General features: G+C 42.3%; 1 protein-coding gene across 6 annotated transcripts in view; it reads left to right on the top strand.

The window, feature by feature from the left end:
* Positions 1-14,627, top strand: part of LOC147025270 (putative bromodomain-containing protein 10) — a 262,359-nt gene that overhangs the window by 84,470 nt on the left and 163,262 nt on the right. For all 6 annotated transcript variants that reach the window (XR_015059415.1, XR_015059414.1, XM_085886086.1 and 3 more), the window contains 3 exons: positions 9,643-9,704; positions 9,842-9,934; positions 10,108-10,223. Coding sequence is in view for 4 of the 6 variants with exons in the window: in XM_085886086.1 (XP_085742212.1) it covers positions 9,643-9,704; positions 9,842-9,934; positions 10,108-10,223 (271 nt within the window). In the remaining 2 variants the exon portion in view is untranslated. The remainder of the gene's footprint in view (positions 1-9,642; positions 9,705-9,841; positions 9,935-10,107; positions 10,224-14,627) is intronic.

Genomic DNA, 14,627 nt, shown 5'->3' on the forward strand with positions numbered 1-14,627 from the left:
TCAATCGGATGAAAAGTGACGATTTTAGAAATTTGACCTCAAGATTATCTTTGACCTTTAACCTAAAAAAAACAAATAGGCTTCTCAGTTGAGACTACCTCTACAACTTGGTAAAGTTTCATGACGATCAGTTTAGAATTGTGACCTGTCGGCAATAAACACACAGACAAACAAACATACAGACAGAATAACAGAATCGACTGACCAATATACTTGAAAAATCTTCGATTTTGCAAGTAGCAAACGCAACCCAAATGAAATACCCTCTTCTTCGGCGAGGGTAATAACTAAACTCAGAAAATATATTTCTCTTATTGTGTGCCTTGCTGTTTGTCGCTTGCTATAATGCCTAAAATAATTTGGGAGCCATTACAATAAAGGAAGGACAAGGAAACAGGTTTGAACCTTTTGTCTGTAAATTATATTCACACGACAAAAAAATAAAAATATGAAATTTTATAATCTTTTGTCTACACTACATTTCTCTACAGTAAGTTTTCACAGTTTTTGGATTTATAGACAACTAGAACACAGAATCCTTACCATAATCCTTACTATTGTGTGTGTGTGTGTGTGTGTGTGTGTGTATGTGTGTGTGTGTGTGTGTGTGTGTGTGTGTGTGTGTGTGTGTGTGTGTGTGTGTGTGTGTGTGTGACTACTACTCCTACAGATCTGGGCCAATTACACCCAGACTTGCTACATAGGATCAACATGACCCCAATTAGTGCATAGGGGTGTTTTTACCTTTGGAGGGGGGAAGGGGTAGGATGCAAGTTATCTATGGGAATGTGTATCGTGGAGCGCTATACCTGGCGTTGGCTTAATGGTTAGGGTGGTGGGCTTGGGATCCTCGGGCCCTGAGTTCAAATTCCGCTCAGCCATTGAATTAATACCAGCTGGGGTTGACTCAGCCTGTCATATTTCTGAGGTCGGCATAATGAGTACCAGCCTGCTGGGATGATTGAGCCATTCAAGTATCGTATATCGGTGTGGCAACCCGTCCAGGATTGTGCCCAATAGCCGAGGAGACTGCTCCAGCAACACCAACGCTCTGTACAGGGTATGGTCCCAATGGATGGATGGAATGGTGTAGCGCTGCTCCTTGTGGGATAGGGCATTACAAATCCCCACCTTTTACAGGACAGTATTCTTGCCCCTATGTTTTCTAGTGCAATGAGGTTTTTTGAATTCTGCAGCGAGAGGTATTTTGGAGGTGTATTTTGAATTGCATGTTTGAATAAGGATAATAACATAACTCCCCTGGCCATTATCCCAATAATAACATCACCCTCCATAGTAACGGGTGCTTCTATTCTTAATAACAATCAAGAATAGATCTGTGGTAGTTCATGCATATACAGTAACCCCTTAAATATCGTGGGGGTTACGTTCCTGGGACATGCCATGATATTCAAAGCCACAATAGTTAAAACCAAGGGCCTCTGGGAAAATGTGCTTAGGTTCCTGGGCTTCGAGAAAATATAGAGGAAGGTGGGTGGCAGCCAAAAACAGACATCACAATTGAAATAAATATGTGAAATAAGTATACATCGGCTTTACGATGTCATCTCCTGCTACATTGAAGCAGATGAAACATTCAAAAGCAGATTAAACATGGCCCCTCCCTTCTGTAATGTTTCTAAAGTCCCCACCATTCCTCCCCTATTAATCTCTTAAATCGCTTCCCTTTCTAATCTGCTATTGTGTTTATTTTATCAAGCGTTTTTCAGCTCCATAAACCTGTGAATAACTAAAATTTAAAAATCACTTTTATCCATCATTTTACGCTTTGGCGCCATTATTAACAGTGTGCGAGAAACAACATCAGGCTTGTAGTGAAATATGGCCATTACAATTCAGCACAAAACCGCGATTTGTCAAAATTAAGCCCCATGATAACTAAATCAGTCCACAGCAGTTACCCACGATTGGTCAAAACAACAATATTCAAACCCATGATCTTGAAGGCTATCTCCTGATATTGTGGTTGGGAAACATTGAAGAATGCACCTTTGTCTAGTTATAACTCTTGTTATAATAATTTTGTGGCTTATTTATTATAAGTTGGAGGAATGTGTAAGCTTTGCACACTTATACAGTAAAAGCAAAATTGGCTATGTGTGTGTGTGTGTGTGTGTGTGTGTGTGTGTGTGTGTGTGTGTGTGTGTGTGTGTGTGTGTGTGTGTGTGTGTGTGTGTGTGTGTGTGTGTTGTTATGGGCTCGGGGTTCGAGGTTCGCGACGAGGGGAAGCAATCGAGTTTCTCCCGAACACCCGGTCCTGAGGCTGTTGACCACGGATAACTCTGTGGTCCAACGGACTGTCACTCTTACACAACTGTAGCCGCTTGACTTGGACTACTGGCCTAGCAGGGTTACACTTCAATGTTTCTGCGATACCTTTCTATTGGCATGGCAACCTAACCCAAGGCCATGCCCTCGGCACCGCACCCAGTGATCTTCTGCCGAGCGGACAGATTGGTGCAGCACCGGAAAACAGAGCAAATCAGGTGGGGTACAACTTCCCGTCGAACTATACTTGTACACTGTGTTGGACCAATGATGGAATGGACAACCGAGACAGATTTTAAACTACAACCAACAATTATTTATTTACACACACACAAGAAAGCAATCATTTAAAAGTGCGTATCTCCAGGCAAGGAAGCAAAAGGCACAAAAGAGCAGATTTAACAATCACACATCTTCTTATACAATCTAATTTACACAAAGGACACATGGCCATCATTCAATCTGAGGAGAGGAAAACAAGAAGAGCTTGAGAAGAAAACAAATGTAATGAGAAAAAAAAAGTAGGGTCAACTTCCCCCCCCCCCCTCACCTCCACAGCCCAACGAGGCTGTGCCAGTCCAATTATAATGGGGGAGGGGGGAGGATGGGGGAAATAGGCAGTGGAATAGAGATGGGATGTGCAGCTGTGTTTCTGACGCATCCAGAACAAGCAGGCAACTCCTCCCCGGAGTTCCAGATATGCCAGTTGCAAGAAACTCCGTTTCTGCTGGGTTCCCGTGTCCAGCCACTCCCCATGAACCAAGCTGCGTTCTAGGCTTTCCCCCTGTCCTCCAGCGCATGATGAGATTTTTTCATTTTTTCATTTTTCTCTTTCTTTCATGCCAATAAACTATGTGACATCATCGGGTGCATGGATGATACTGGTATACGGGCCGTAATACTGCACAAAAATGGAAGAACACAGTATATCCATTTTTGTCGAATACCGATCACATGACCAGAAGTGTGTTAAAATGGTGCTCGTGCAAATTCTTTCAAAAATCTTTTTCTATAGACCCACCAGTCAGAATGCTACCAAATTTGAGTTACATTAGGCGAGGGCCCAGATATGCTCCAGCTCCAGGTCTCGTGGTCCTATGTTTATTTTTTCGGGGGAGAATAGCAGTGGGCCATCATTGTTGTGTGTTCAGTTAATGTTGTTATTTTTGTTCAGAATTAACATGCAAGGTGAGACTATGCACTCTAACAGTGCCTTTCTAGTTTGAGAAGGGTCTGTTTGTGGGTGGGTTTGTTTGTTTGTTTGACTTCTATGCAGTCCTCAAATGTTGGACGGAATGAGTTGAAAACTGGTGGTCGTACTCGAGGTGTGCACAGAAAAGCTTTAGGTGGTTAAAAGAATCAGTCTTGGTGGTTCATGGTGGTGGGATGACGCCATTTCTCTGTCTGTAAATATGTACGACATAGAGCTCGTCGCTCCCAGTGGGAGGCGGTATTACAACTCAACTAAACCACCAATTCTGGGGAATTTAACCCATCCATAATGATGGGTTCTTCACTGGTGTGTACAATTTCAAACATTGCTACATTGTTGGCAGTGTTTTCGTAACCATCCAGGGTTATCAATAACCCATCCAGGTTATCAATAAGTAACCATCGAAGGTTCAATGAAATATGAACTGGCACTATCAATAGGGCACTTTGGGTGTAGCAGCTCAGATTTCCCCTATACACTCTTCTTCCCCCTCTCAGGTGGGCTTTTATCAAAGCAGCTGGGATTTTTGTGACTTCATTATTACCTCCGCCTCCGAAGGTGGAAGGAGGTTATGTTTTCACCCCTTTCTGTCTGTTTGTTTGTCTGTCTGTCTGTTTGTCTGTTTGTCTGTTACTCGCAAAATCGAAGATTTTTCAAGTATATTGGTCAGTCGATTTTGTTATTCTGTCAATCGGTTTGTCTGTTTGTTTATCTGTCAATTGCCTATATGTCACAATTTAAAACCAATCTTCATGAAACTTCACTAAGTTGCAGAGGTATTCACAACTAAGATGCATATTGATTTTGAGGTCAAAGGTTATCTTGAGGCCAAATTTCAAAAATCGTCATTTTTCATCCAATTGACTTGAAATTTGAACAGGATTTGCATATTGCGGCACTGAATTGGGAAACCAACTATTTTTGAGATCAAAAGGTCAAACGTCAACTCAAGGTGTACCTTCTAAAATCATCAATTTTTTAATGAAACATCGTCAATTTACATCCTATTAACTTGAAAATTGAACATGAATTGCATAGTTTGTCACTGAATTGGGAAAGCAACTATTTTTGAGGTCAAAAAGTCAAAGGTCAACTTAAGGTCAAACTTCTAAAATCATCAATTTCAATCTGAAAAATAATAATTTTTAATCTGATTGATCTGAGCTTTGATTAAGATTGTCAATTTTAATATTAATGAAATGGACAATTTGATGTATCCATGGCAACCTTTGGAGAGGGGGTGGATTTTGGAAGCATCATGCTCTGCACGACGTCTTTTTCTTGTTTGTTTGTTTGTTTGTTTGCAAGATATCTCAAAAAGTTGTGGACGGATTCGGATGAAATTTGGTGGACAGGTTGGGTTTCTGACAAGGATGACCTCATTTGATTTCTGGTGAATATACGGAAGTGGATCCGGCTACTGGAATTTTTCATGTGATTCTTCACCATTGAGAGATGGCAAAAACGATATAGAGTACGATATCTTAGAAGTTGTGGACAGATTCGGATGAAACTTTGTGGACACGTTGGGTGTGTGACAAGGATGAATTGGTTCGATTTTGTTGAAAATCGATCCGAATCCAGATCTGCATCCGAGAATTTTTTTTATTTTGAAATTGATTCTTCACCATGGAGACATGGAGCCAAAAATGATATATAGCATGATATATCAAAAAAAATTTGGCCCCGATATGTTCTGCTGAATAAGGCATTGTGTGGCAGAGGTATGTGCTCGACTGAGTGCCCTTCTAGTCAATAGAAATGTATTCATTATTTTGGACTTAGCATGGTTTCCAGAAGCTAAGATTCCACATGCTTATTATAATGAGAATGACCAGCAGACCCCATACTCCATCCTCCTGAATTTGGCATTAATGGTGATGTATAACCTGATAGGGATGGAAGGTCGCTATGTGGAAGGCTCTCCTTTGTTTCGTCATGGATAATTGTCCATTGACTGATCATTTCAAAAGTTATCACCATAAATTAATTGGTTTTCTCTCAATATTATTTTATATGCAATAATTTTTCTTCACTTTTTCATCCATGATTAGTTGTTTCTGATAATTATGTTGTTTCTGTTCCTGTTCGTCATAGCAAAAGTGTTTATGCATGTTGTGGTGTCAAAGTTTACTCAGATGTTTCATTGCTGTAGTTTTTGGAGTGTTGAAAATATCTATCTTCTTCATAATATAATGGAACCTTCTAAAAATTATAAAATGGATTATATGTTGTGATCCATAAAATTTGTTTCGAAAATGACAAAAATGATAAAGTGCATTTCCAAGAATGTGCCGCGGTACATTGCTCACTGTAGGTTGGCCGAGAAGGGTACTCCCACCAAGAGGGCGAGAGTGCCCACGAGTTACTTTAACAGACTCGTGAATCAACAGTGTATTGATAAAGAATCAGGATTGAGTTAGATCAGGGAAGCAAAGACAGCTGGTCCGGTCTACATATGTCTGATGAAGTAAGGCTGGAGTCGGTAAACATTTCCACTCTTCATTTCGAATATCCTTGAACCCCATTTGGGATTTATCCTCGGAGCTAGAGATCGAGGATTCGCACGATGGATGCAAATCCAAGGCATCTGAAATTGCTTTCCAGAAACTGTGCGTTTAGCTTTGATTTCTGCTTGTTACACGTCAATAATGTTCACCTTTCGGCTCTGTTCAGTTCGCTTATAGTTTCCTTTAACGTCAAATTGCGACTCCTTATTTCTTATTTCCCAATATCTCTTTTATTAAAGGCGATTATGCAGCCTATAAGGGTAAAATATTGAGCCATTCTTAAGCGGTTCTTAATAAAGCTGAAGCAAGAAGAGTAATGGGCAGTGCTATGAGTGTAGCAACCAATTACTAAGGAATTGCAGATGGTACTCTCAGGTGTTGTTTTGAATCTTTTCCAAAATAATTTTAGAAGGTAGTAACCCCAATAGAAAAAATACACTTCTGCTATGAGAAATGGACAATTTCTTGAGAGAGCCTTGTAATTTTCTCTGTTGTGCGTTCCTCTGTGAGGGAAACATCAATCTCCTACTTGGTATTTTTTAAGCTTCCCCATGTAGGATAGGAGGAGGCTTATACCTGTTTTAAGGTTTGTTTCTACAATTAGTGCCCCCAATTTTAATGGTACCTCAGAGTTTCGTCGACCCCTCGGAGTATTAAACCACCATTTCTGGGTTTTTTCTCTTCCCTTTTTTCATCCTTTACTGCCAATGTCTGAGTTGTATCTCGGAGCTGGCTGAGTCTTTTGGAATTAAATTTTGCATTAATAATGGGAATAACATGAATGACCGCACTGTGGTCACAACCTGCAACACATTAAAAAAAAAAAAAAAAAAAAAAAAAAAAATATATATATATATATATATATATATATATATATATATGTTTATATGTATATATATATATATATATATTTTCACCACCTCTGTCCACTCAACTCCCTCATCCTTGCTGTTGAACGGCTCAGCTTACATTATCTAATCTGTCTCATTAACCTTGTGCCGTGTCTGTCTCGTGTTCCCATGTGAATGAATAAGATTAGATAGAGCTGTGTCTGTCCCGTGTTCCCATCTGAATGAATAAAATTAGGTAGAGCTGTGTCTGTCTCATGTTCTCAAATGAATGAATAAATATGATTCATGATGATTCTGAACAGAGGATTTACTTTAAGTGTGTGTGTGTGTGTGTGTGTGTGTGTGTGTGTGTGTGTGTGTGTGTGTGTGTGTGTGTGTGTGTGTGTGTGTGTGTGTGTGTGTGTGTGTGTGTGTGTGTGTGTGTGTGTGTGTGTGTGTGTGTGTGTGTGGCACTCTCTTCTGCTCTCTGTTGTAATAAACATTTTGTTCATAAAAACCTGTACGTGGTCATTCAGCATATATGGGACCTCACCAGTCACCATTAAATGCGAGTGAATTGGCTTTAAAAATAAGGTAACAGGCCAATTGGGAAACTCGCATTTAAAGCACTCTTCAAAGATGAACATCACGATTGGGAAACATTTAATGCACGATTAATATATTAACTCGACACCTCTCATCCACGTCAGCCTCTGCCACGGTTATATCAGGACGAGCTGATTTGTCACATGGTCACGTATGTTTAATCGCAATGTGGGGCCGTTCAAAAATTACATCGTGCTATTTTTTTTCGGGAGTCGCATACAGGCTTGATTAAGCCTTACTAATATTTTTTATTTGACATATCATTAGATTTTTCGAGGTCCCTCATCGTAACACTCACTCCAAACAAAGACAATGGAAATCTGATCCAACAAACCTGGACAGTGTATAATTATCAGCAGAAGCCTGCAGGCCTAGCATGTTAGTCCCACCAGAAAACCAAGATGGTGGCCATATAATTTTGTTTGGGTGCCATGGTGGGTGGAGTCAAGTGATCATTGTGGGTGTGGTCTGGCAGCTGTGGGTGCACATTTGAAAAATCGACCCCAACAAGAACCACAACAGCAGCAATGTGGAGATCTTATAGACCTGCGACATGTCGCAGGTAAAAAGTATACAGGGTTGAATTTTTTTTTGACCTTGACCTAATTTCAGGTCATGATCTAATAATAGTCATTAAAATTTTTTACCGTAACTCGACGAAGGTTTGTCTGATTGGAACGAAATTGCCCTTGTTAGGCTAGAGCAAGGCTTCATTTACATTTACGCTTCATTTCCATCATACCCCTCCAGGTAAAAGGTTAAGGTCAAATGGTGGTCTGAAAAAAAAAAAACGTTTTTTTTTTGTTGTCATCACTCAATTTTGCCAATGCAGAATCTCAAAGACTGCTTGGCCTTCCAATATGTTCTGGCATCATAATAGTGGACCTGCATTGAAGTTGTGTACTTCATATTTGATTCGTGTCCTTGACATACTTTTTTCTGATTCAATTTTGACTTGATTAACAAAAAACACCTTTTTTATCATAGCTTGAATAAATTTCGTCTTATTCCATGATGTTGAGTCTTACAGATGCATTGTACATGGGGACACGTTTTCATAATTTACACTCTATCCTTAAATATTGAAGGTCAAGGTCATATCCACTTGCCTTGGTCATGGCAGATGTTAAAGTGAAGAAGAAGCTTGAGAATCACCACCTGACCTCGGCCGTTGGTAAGTTGAATTGGTCTGTAGACCAATCCGGGTCATCCTAGACAGAGAAAAAACGTGGTTTGCTCAAGGTGTAAAGGAATCCATTTGCGAAAGAGTTGAATCACCATCTCTCAACAAAAAGGGTGGTTTGCAATTTCATCTGTCACGTATGTAGTGCAAAGCTCTAACATCTCTTCCATACCTTCTGCAATCACGTGATTCCCGGATTGGTCTGCAGACCAACTCACCTTACCAACGGCCAAGGTCACGTGGTGATGCTCAATCTTCTTTTTCACTTTCACATCTGCCATGACCAAGGCGAGTGGATTCTCGCCGAAACGTCAGCTTTACCGACTTGTAAGTCCAGCTCTTTTCAGTTATAAACTTTTACCCCTTTAATTTTACTGGATGAATAATAACAACCGGCATCGATTTATAATATTGACCTCTTCACCTGCCTATGCACTGAGGCGGTTAAATTGTGTAAAGTCTCGGACAATTTGCCTCCAACTCGCTGGAGTTTCGCACGTGGGTTGCCTTGGGTTAACCTCACACTCAAGAGTGTGTGTTGCATGGGATGCACTCACATATATCTTCGTCTGCTCAAAAATCACCTCATAATTGGTGCTGATTGTGTTAGCACATGTTGTACTCCCTGAGTGAATTGCCTGCAGTTTTGCAAAAAGTCATTGTCATCGCTTCCAGGTTTTTCACAATATCTACAAGGTGTTTCCCTTGTACATTCAATGCCTTTTCAAGTCAAGACGAGACAGAATTTATTTTTTAGTGTTGTTCACTTCTCAACCGACAATGAGCAAATTCACTGTTATTTTAATATACTGTACAGGAAATGATGTCTACATCTGAAATTGATCTGGAAAAGGCCGATGATTCACATCATTTTATGTTTACTTTGTCGGTGGATATCATGCAACTATGTTGACGTGAGGTTTATATCGTGCAGCTAAAATCGCAAGGAAAATCACTTCATTGTATGGTTGGTTTTAAAGAAGATTGCACTTGATTTTTCACTTTGTACAGACTTGAACACACGTATTCCAGGAAGGAAGGGAGTCAGAGTAGCAAATGAACCACGGTTTGAGGTAAGCGACAATCATTACCCCCATTATCCACCATTTATTTAAACCTGTAAAATTTCCTTTCTTCTTTACTTTATCCCTGTCAGCGCACCATACATTTCCCATGTTTTTTTTTTTTGGTTTTCATCTCACTCTTCCAGTTGGTGTGCAGCAACTTACAGGAGCTCAGGGAGCTCATTGCAGATGTTAAGCAACAACATCAGCAGCTGAAAAATCCCGGCAGGAAGAGATCGGTAAGTCGAGTGTTCCCTTGCATCTGTAAACCCTCAGTCACACTCCTTACTCTCTTTTGACTTCTCGTTAATGTCCTTTTTTGAACAGCTTTTTAACCAACAACTGAGGACTGAGTAAATTGTTTGAACCAGAGCCAGCCAGCTGTGTTTGCAAATAAACACTTTTTCCTTAGGTTAAAGTGAGTCTGAAAAGGAAGAGAGTGAGGGAGCTGCAAGAAACACTGGAACGCTTGTTAGCCGAGCTGCTACCATGGGAAGGCCGTCTTCACAAGGCCTTCATCAGGATGAGGTTAATGGGTGGCGCTTGGGTGAAATATTCAGCTCGTACAAAATTATTTTCTCTTATACAATGCTCATGACTTTTTTTTTTCTCTCATTTGCTCATGTACCAGTGAGCCAACAATCATTTCTAATGCATTCTGAGCTCAGACCAACATTTTGAATGAATGCAGGATGCTCATGTAAGTTTTTTTTTTTTTTGTATATATCCTCTCATTTTAGGTGCAATTTAATGACAAATTGTTTTATATCCAGTTGAAAATCCAATATCCAATTATTATTGGATGTTACAATACTATAAAAGAAATCTTAAAATGGGTGCACCAAAATAGCTCTGTTGGTGTCAGTACTATGCACGTGGTTTAATAATATTTACTGTAAGAGGAAATGGAGATGCAGAGAAAGACAACTCTGTCCATTTAGGCTGGGCTGCTTCATGAGAAGGCAACAAAAAAGCACATGCAGGGAGACAAAAATTGCTCGAAAACACCACTTGCAAAAACTGAACTTAACACAGTATCAAGACAAAGATCTCTTGCCTGGAATAAGGAAAAAGCCCAAACCCTTGGCAAAATGGCTTTTTCTGCTCACACCTTGTTAAACACCTCTGTCTTCACTTGCCCAATAATTCATCAAAAGTCTGTGAGCCATTTTTATTTGATTAAGATAGGTGTCTGCCATCATGCATGACTTGGATTATTTTATTGGGTATATCTCCTTCACAGTTGACATGAAGCTGAGTATTCTATGTTTATTGGAAGACTGGAAGGTGTCGTCGTCTTAGAGGTTAGGTAAAAGGTGCAGCTCCAAGTATATGCAGTGCACACTTGATGTTTGCTTCTTTTCTAGGTGATGCAGGATGCTCGACTTGTGCTGCTGCTGCAGTACCCCTTGTAGGTTAGGAAGCATCCCAAATCTACAAGCATCCCAGTTGGTTGCCAGTCCTTTGGTGCACTGTGTGTGCCTCGTGGGTAGGGTGCATCAAACACCCCATGTTTGAAAAATATTCTAATATTGATAGTCAATTTTTTTTTTTTTGTTAGACGAGCTTTTTCTGCTCACACCTTATTAAACACCTGGGTTTCATGGTGGGTGGGGTTCTGTAAAATATTTCTACATAGCATTTCTGTAAAATAATACGGTATGCCTGCTAATGGGTTGCTTTGGTCAAATGTGAGATTTTTCGAATGTTATAAAAGTAAGAACACTTTCTTATAGTAATTCAGGGTCACTGATTCCAAAAATGGCCTCTAAAAGGTGGAGGGATCAAAATTGGAAAAAATTTAGCTCAATTGTTTTTGAAAATTGGGTAATCAGGTAACCAACGAACCAAAAATAAGAATAATTTTTCAAAATTTTTATTATTCTCTGAAACATGACAAATTTTCATTATTTTATCTTTAAAACACGACAAAAGTGTTACAGTGTGGCTTCTGCTGCTCGCTTCCTCAAACTCAGGTTCGGTTCACGGGTGGATTTTCCTTGATACATTGTCAATGGTTGAATTTCCTCTGGCTTCATCAATTATGGCCTTCATGAAGCTGCCCTGTTGTGTCAGTATCAGCTTGAGTTGAGTGGCTAGGGAAACCAACTTCGGACGGCATAGGATATCGTGGGGGATGAACGTGGGGTGCCGTGTGCTCGCTGCGATGATGGCTCCGAGTGGAAGTTGCAATGGTCGTCTGAGTGGCAGTCGCATCACCTTTATCATTGCTGCGAGGTGCTGCCTCACTGTTGTCTGCTCATGAACCTGGCAACGGTGCACCTTCTGTGACAGGACCTTGTCATAGGTGCTAAAATATGCTATGCGGTCAGTCTTCATCGACTGCAGGAATAGGCGATCCCCTGGGTTCGTGACCAGCTTTGCAACTCAATGAAGTCACATCTAGTAATTGTTCCATGGTCTGCAGCTTGGCGAGTGTGGCTGTGGTTGATCTAAACATGGTCGGGATCTCCTTCATCTTGCAGTTGGCGTCCAGAAGCTGAATGAGCAAGATTTACGCCTGGTGATCAGAGACAGTGAGTATGTTGGCCTTCTTGTAAAAGTCAGTGACCTGGGCCAGTATGAGCTGTGCAGAAGCCCATTTTGAGGGAGCACCAGGAAAGCTGGTGCACTTTACCACCACACCCTTCTCAATGTGATGCATGAGACAGTGCAGGACTTGACGGAAGTTGGGAAGACATATGCATGTTATCTGTGCATCCTTATTGATGGCACTGCCCAGACCGAACACAGCACTGGCCTGTCGTGTTGCATTCGGCATTCCAGCCTTGAGCGAGTGCAGACTGTCTGGCATACGGGCAGGTGTCAGATGAAGGTGTAGTAGATAGTGTATGGTGGCTCGGGTGGTGTGTGTTGTCCGACTGGTCATCCATGCCATCTAAAAAACATTGGCACAGTGATCTGATTGACTTGTGTGACAATTTGTGTGAGATTTTCAAAATTATAAGAATCACTTCACACTCCGTAGGAGTACCTCCTGTGCTGCTTCCCTTCGCAGAGCAGCTCACCAGATGACGGGATTGGGGCAAAACCTTCGGGACCCCCAATCTTTGACGACAGGAGGGAAACCACGGGGTAACATCCCTGGGTCAGATTGCGGGAGAGTGTGTCGGAGTGGTGCTGAGGTGTCGTGCACCAGACGGCGGTCTCCTTGGGTTAACCTGAGGTGGTCCCTTCGGGTGGGTGCCTGGAATGTCCTATCCCTAAGAGAGGATGATCACCTGTCTCTGTTATCATCTGAGCTCAAGCGTTTGGACATCGGGATTGCAGCTCTCTCTGAGGTTCAGAGACCGGATTGCGGCGAGATAATGGTGGGTGGTTACACCTACTATTGGTCTGGTCGCTCTGATGGTTACCATACCCAAGGAGTTGCTGTAGCTGTGTCCAATAAGCTGACCCCAATGATAATTGAGGTAACACCGGTCAACGAGCGTATTATGAGATTAAGGATTCGTCACTCCTTAGGTGTCATTTCCCTGGTCTCTGTTTATGCTCCGACTGAGGCGAGTGATCTCACCGTGAAGGATGCATTCTACGCCACGCTCGAGTCTGTGGTTGATCAGTGCCCCAGGCGAGATACACTTCTAGTCTTGGGGGATTTCAATGCAATGGGGATTTCACTGATAGGGATGGTTATGAGATGTGTGTTGGTCCCCATGGGTCAGGAAATATGAACCAGAATAGCACTAAGTTCCTTGACTTTGCAAGAAGTCATGGACTTAGGGTGGCTGGTTCATGGTTTCAGCGCCCACAAGCTCATCGCTGGACTTGCTATTCCAACGCTGGCGATGCGGCAAAGGAGATTGACCATGTCCTCATTGACGGTCGCTGGAGGATGATCCAGAACTGCAGGGTCTACCGGAGTGCTCAGTTCCTCAATACTGACCACAGGCTTGTTGTAGCAACTCCAAAGCTGCACCTTAAATCCTGGAGAATGGTACCATCACAGCCTAGGCTGGATGTTGGCAAGCTCAGGGATGAGAGAGTAGCTGAGGAGTTTGCGAACAGGTTGAGTGGACACTTGGGAGGGTTTGGGTGCTTTGGGGAGTCCGGAAGCGTTGTGGAGTGCCTTCAAGAACACCGTCCTTGATGTTCCCGGTGGATGTCTTGGAACTCACCGCAGGGCAAAGAAGAATTTTGTCTCTCAAGGGACACTGGATACCATTGACCAGAGTTGCAGGGCCAGGCTGAATGGCAGAGCTGAGCTGTTCAGGGAGCTGAGGCGTAAAACTGTACGTGCACTGAGGGTGGACAAGGAGGCCTATGTGCGAGGAATCTGTGAGGGGGTAGAGCATCACCTGTGGACAGGTTCTCGTCCCGCTTACAGGGGAATTCGCGCATTGCATTCATCTAAGCCCATCCCTCGGAGCACTGCAGTTAGAGCAGAGAGTGGGAGGCTCTTGACAGAGGAGTCTGAAGTGAAGGCCCGCTGGGCCGGTTACTTTGAGCGGTTGTTCCAGGCTGATCCCCCAGCTGTCGAGTTGGACGTCAAGGGTGTTGCAATTCCTGTTGCTGACCCTCGAATCAACTGTGGTCCACCTACGCTTGTGGAAACACGGGCTGCGGTGAACCGGTTGAAACGGGGCAAAGCTCCAGCGATCTGTGGCATCCATGCTGAACTTCTCAAGGCTGGTGGAAATGCTGCACTCGTGTCATTGCATGCAGTTTTGTGCTCTGCCTGGAACACAGGCATCATCCCAACTGATTGGAAGAGGGGCCTTGTTGTTCCTTTCTGGAAAGGGAAGGGTGATCGCCAAGACTGCAACAACTACCGAGGGTTGACGCTGCTCTGTGCCGGGCAAAGTATTTGCTCGGATAATTCTTGATAGGGTCCGCCACCATCTGCTTGAGCACCAGCGTCCAGAGCAGTCAGGCTTTACCCCAAGCAGGTCAACGATTGACCGTATCCTT

Source organism: Eptatretus burgeri, chromosome 6 (assembly GCF_056783735.1).
Source record: "Eptatretus burgeri isolate ZD-2024b chromosome 6, Ebu_testis_v1, whole genome shotgun sequence".
NCBI lineage: Eukaryota > Metazoa > Chordata > Myxini > Myxiniformes > Myxinidae > Eptatretus > Eptatretus burgeri.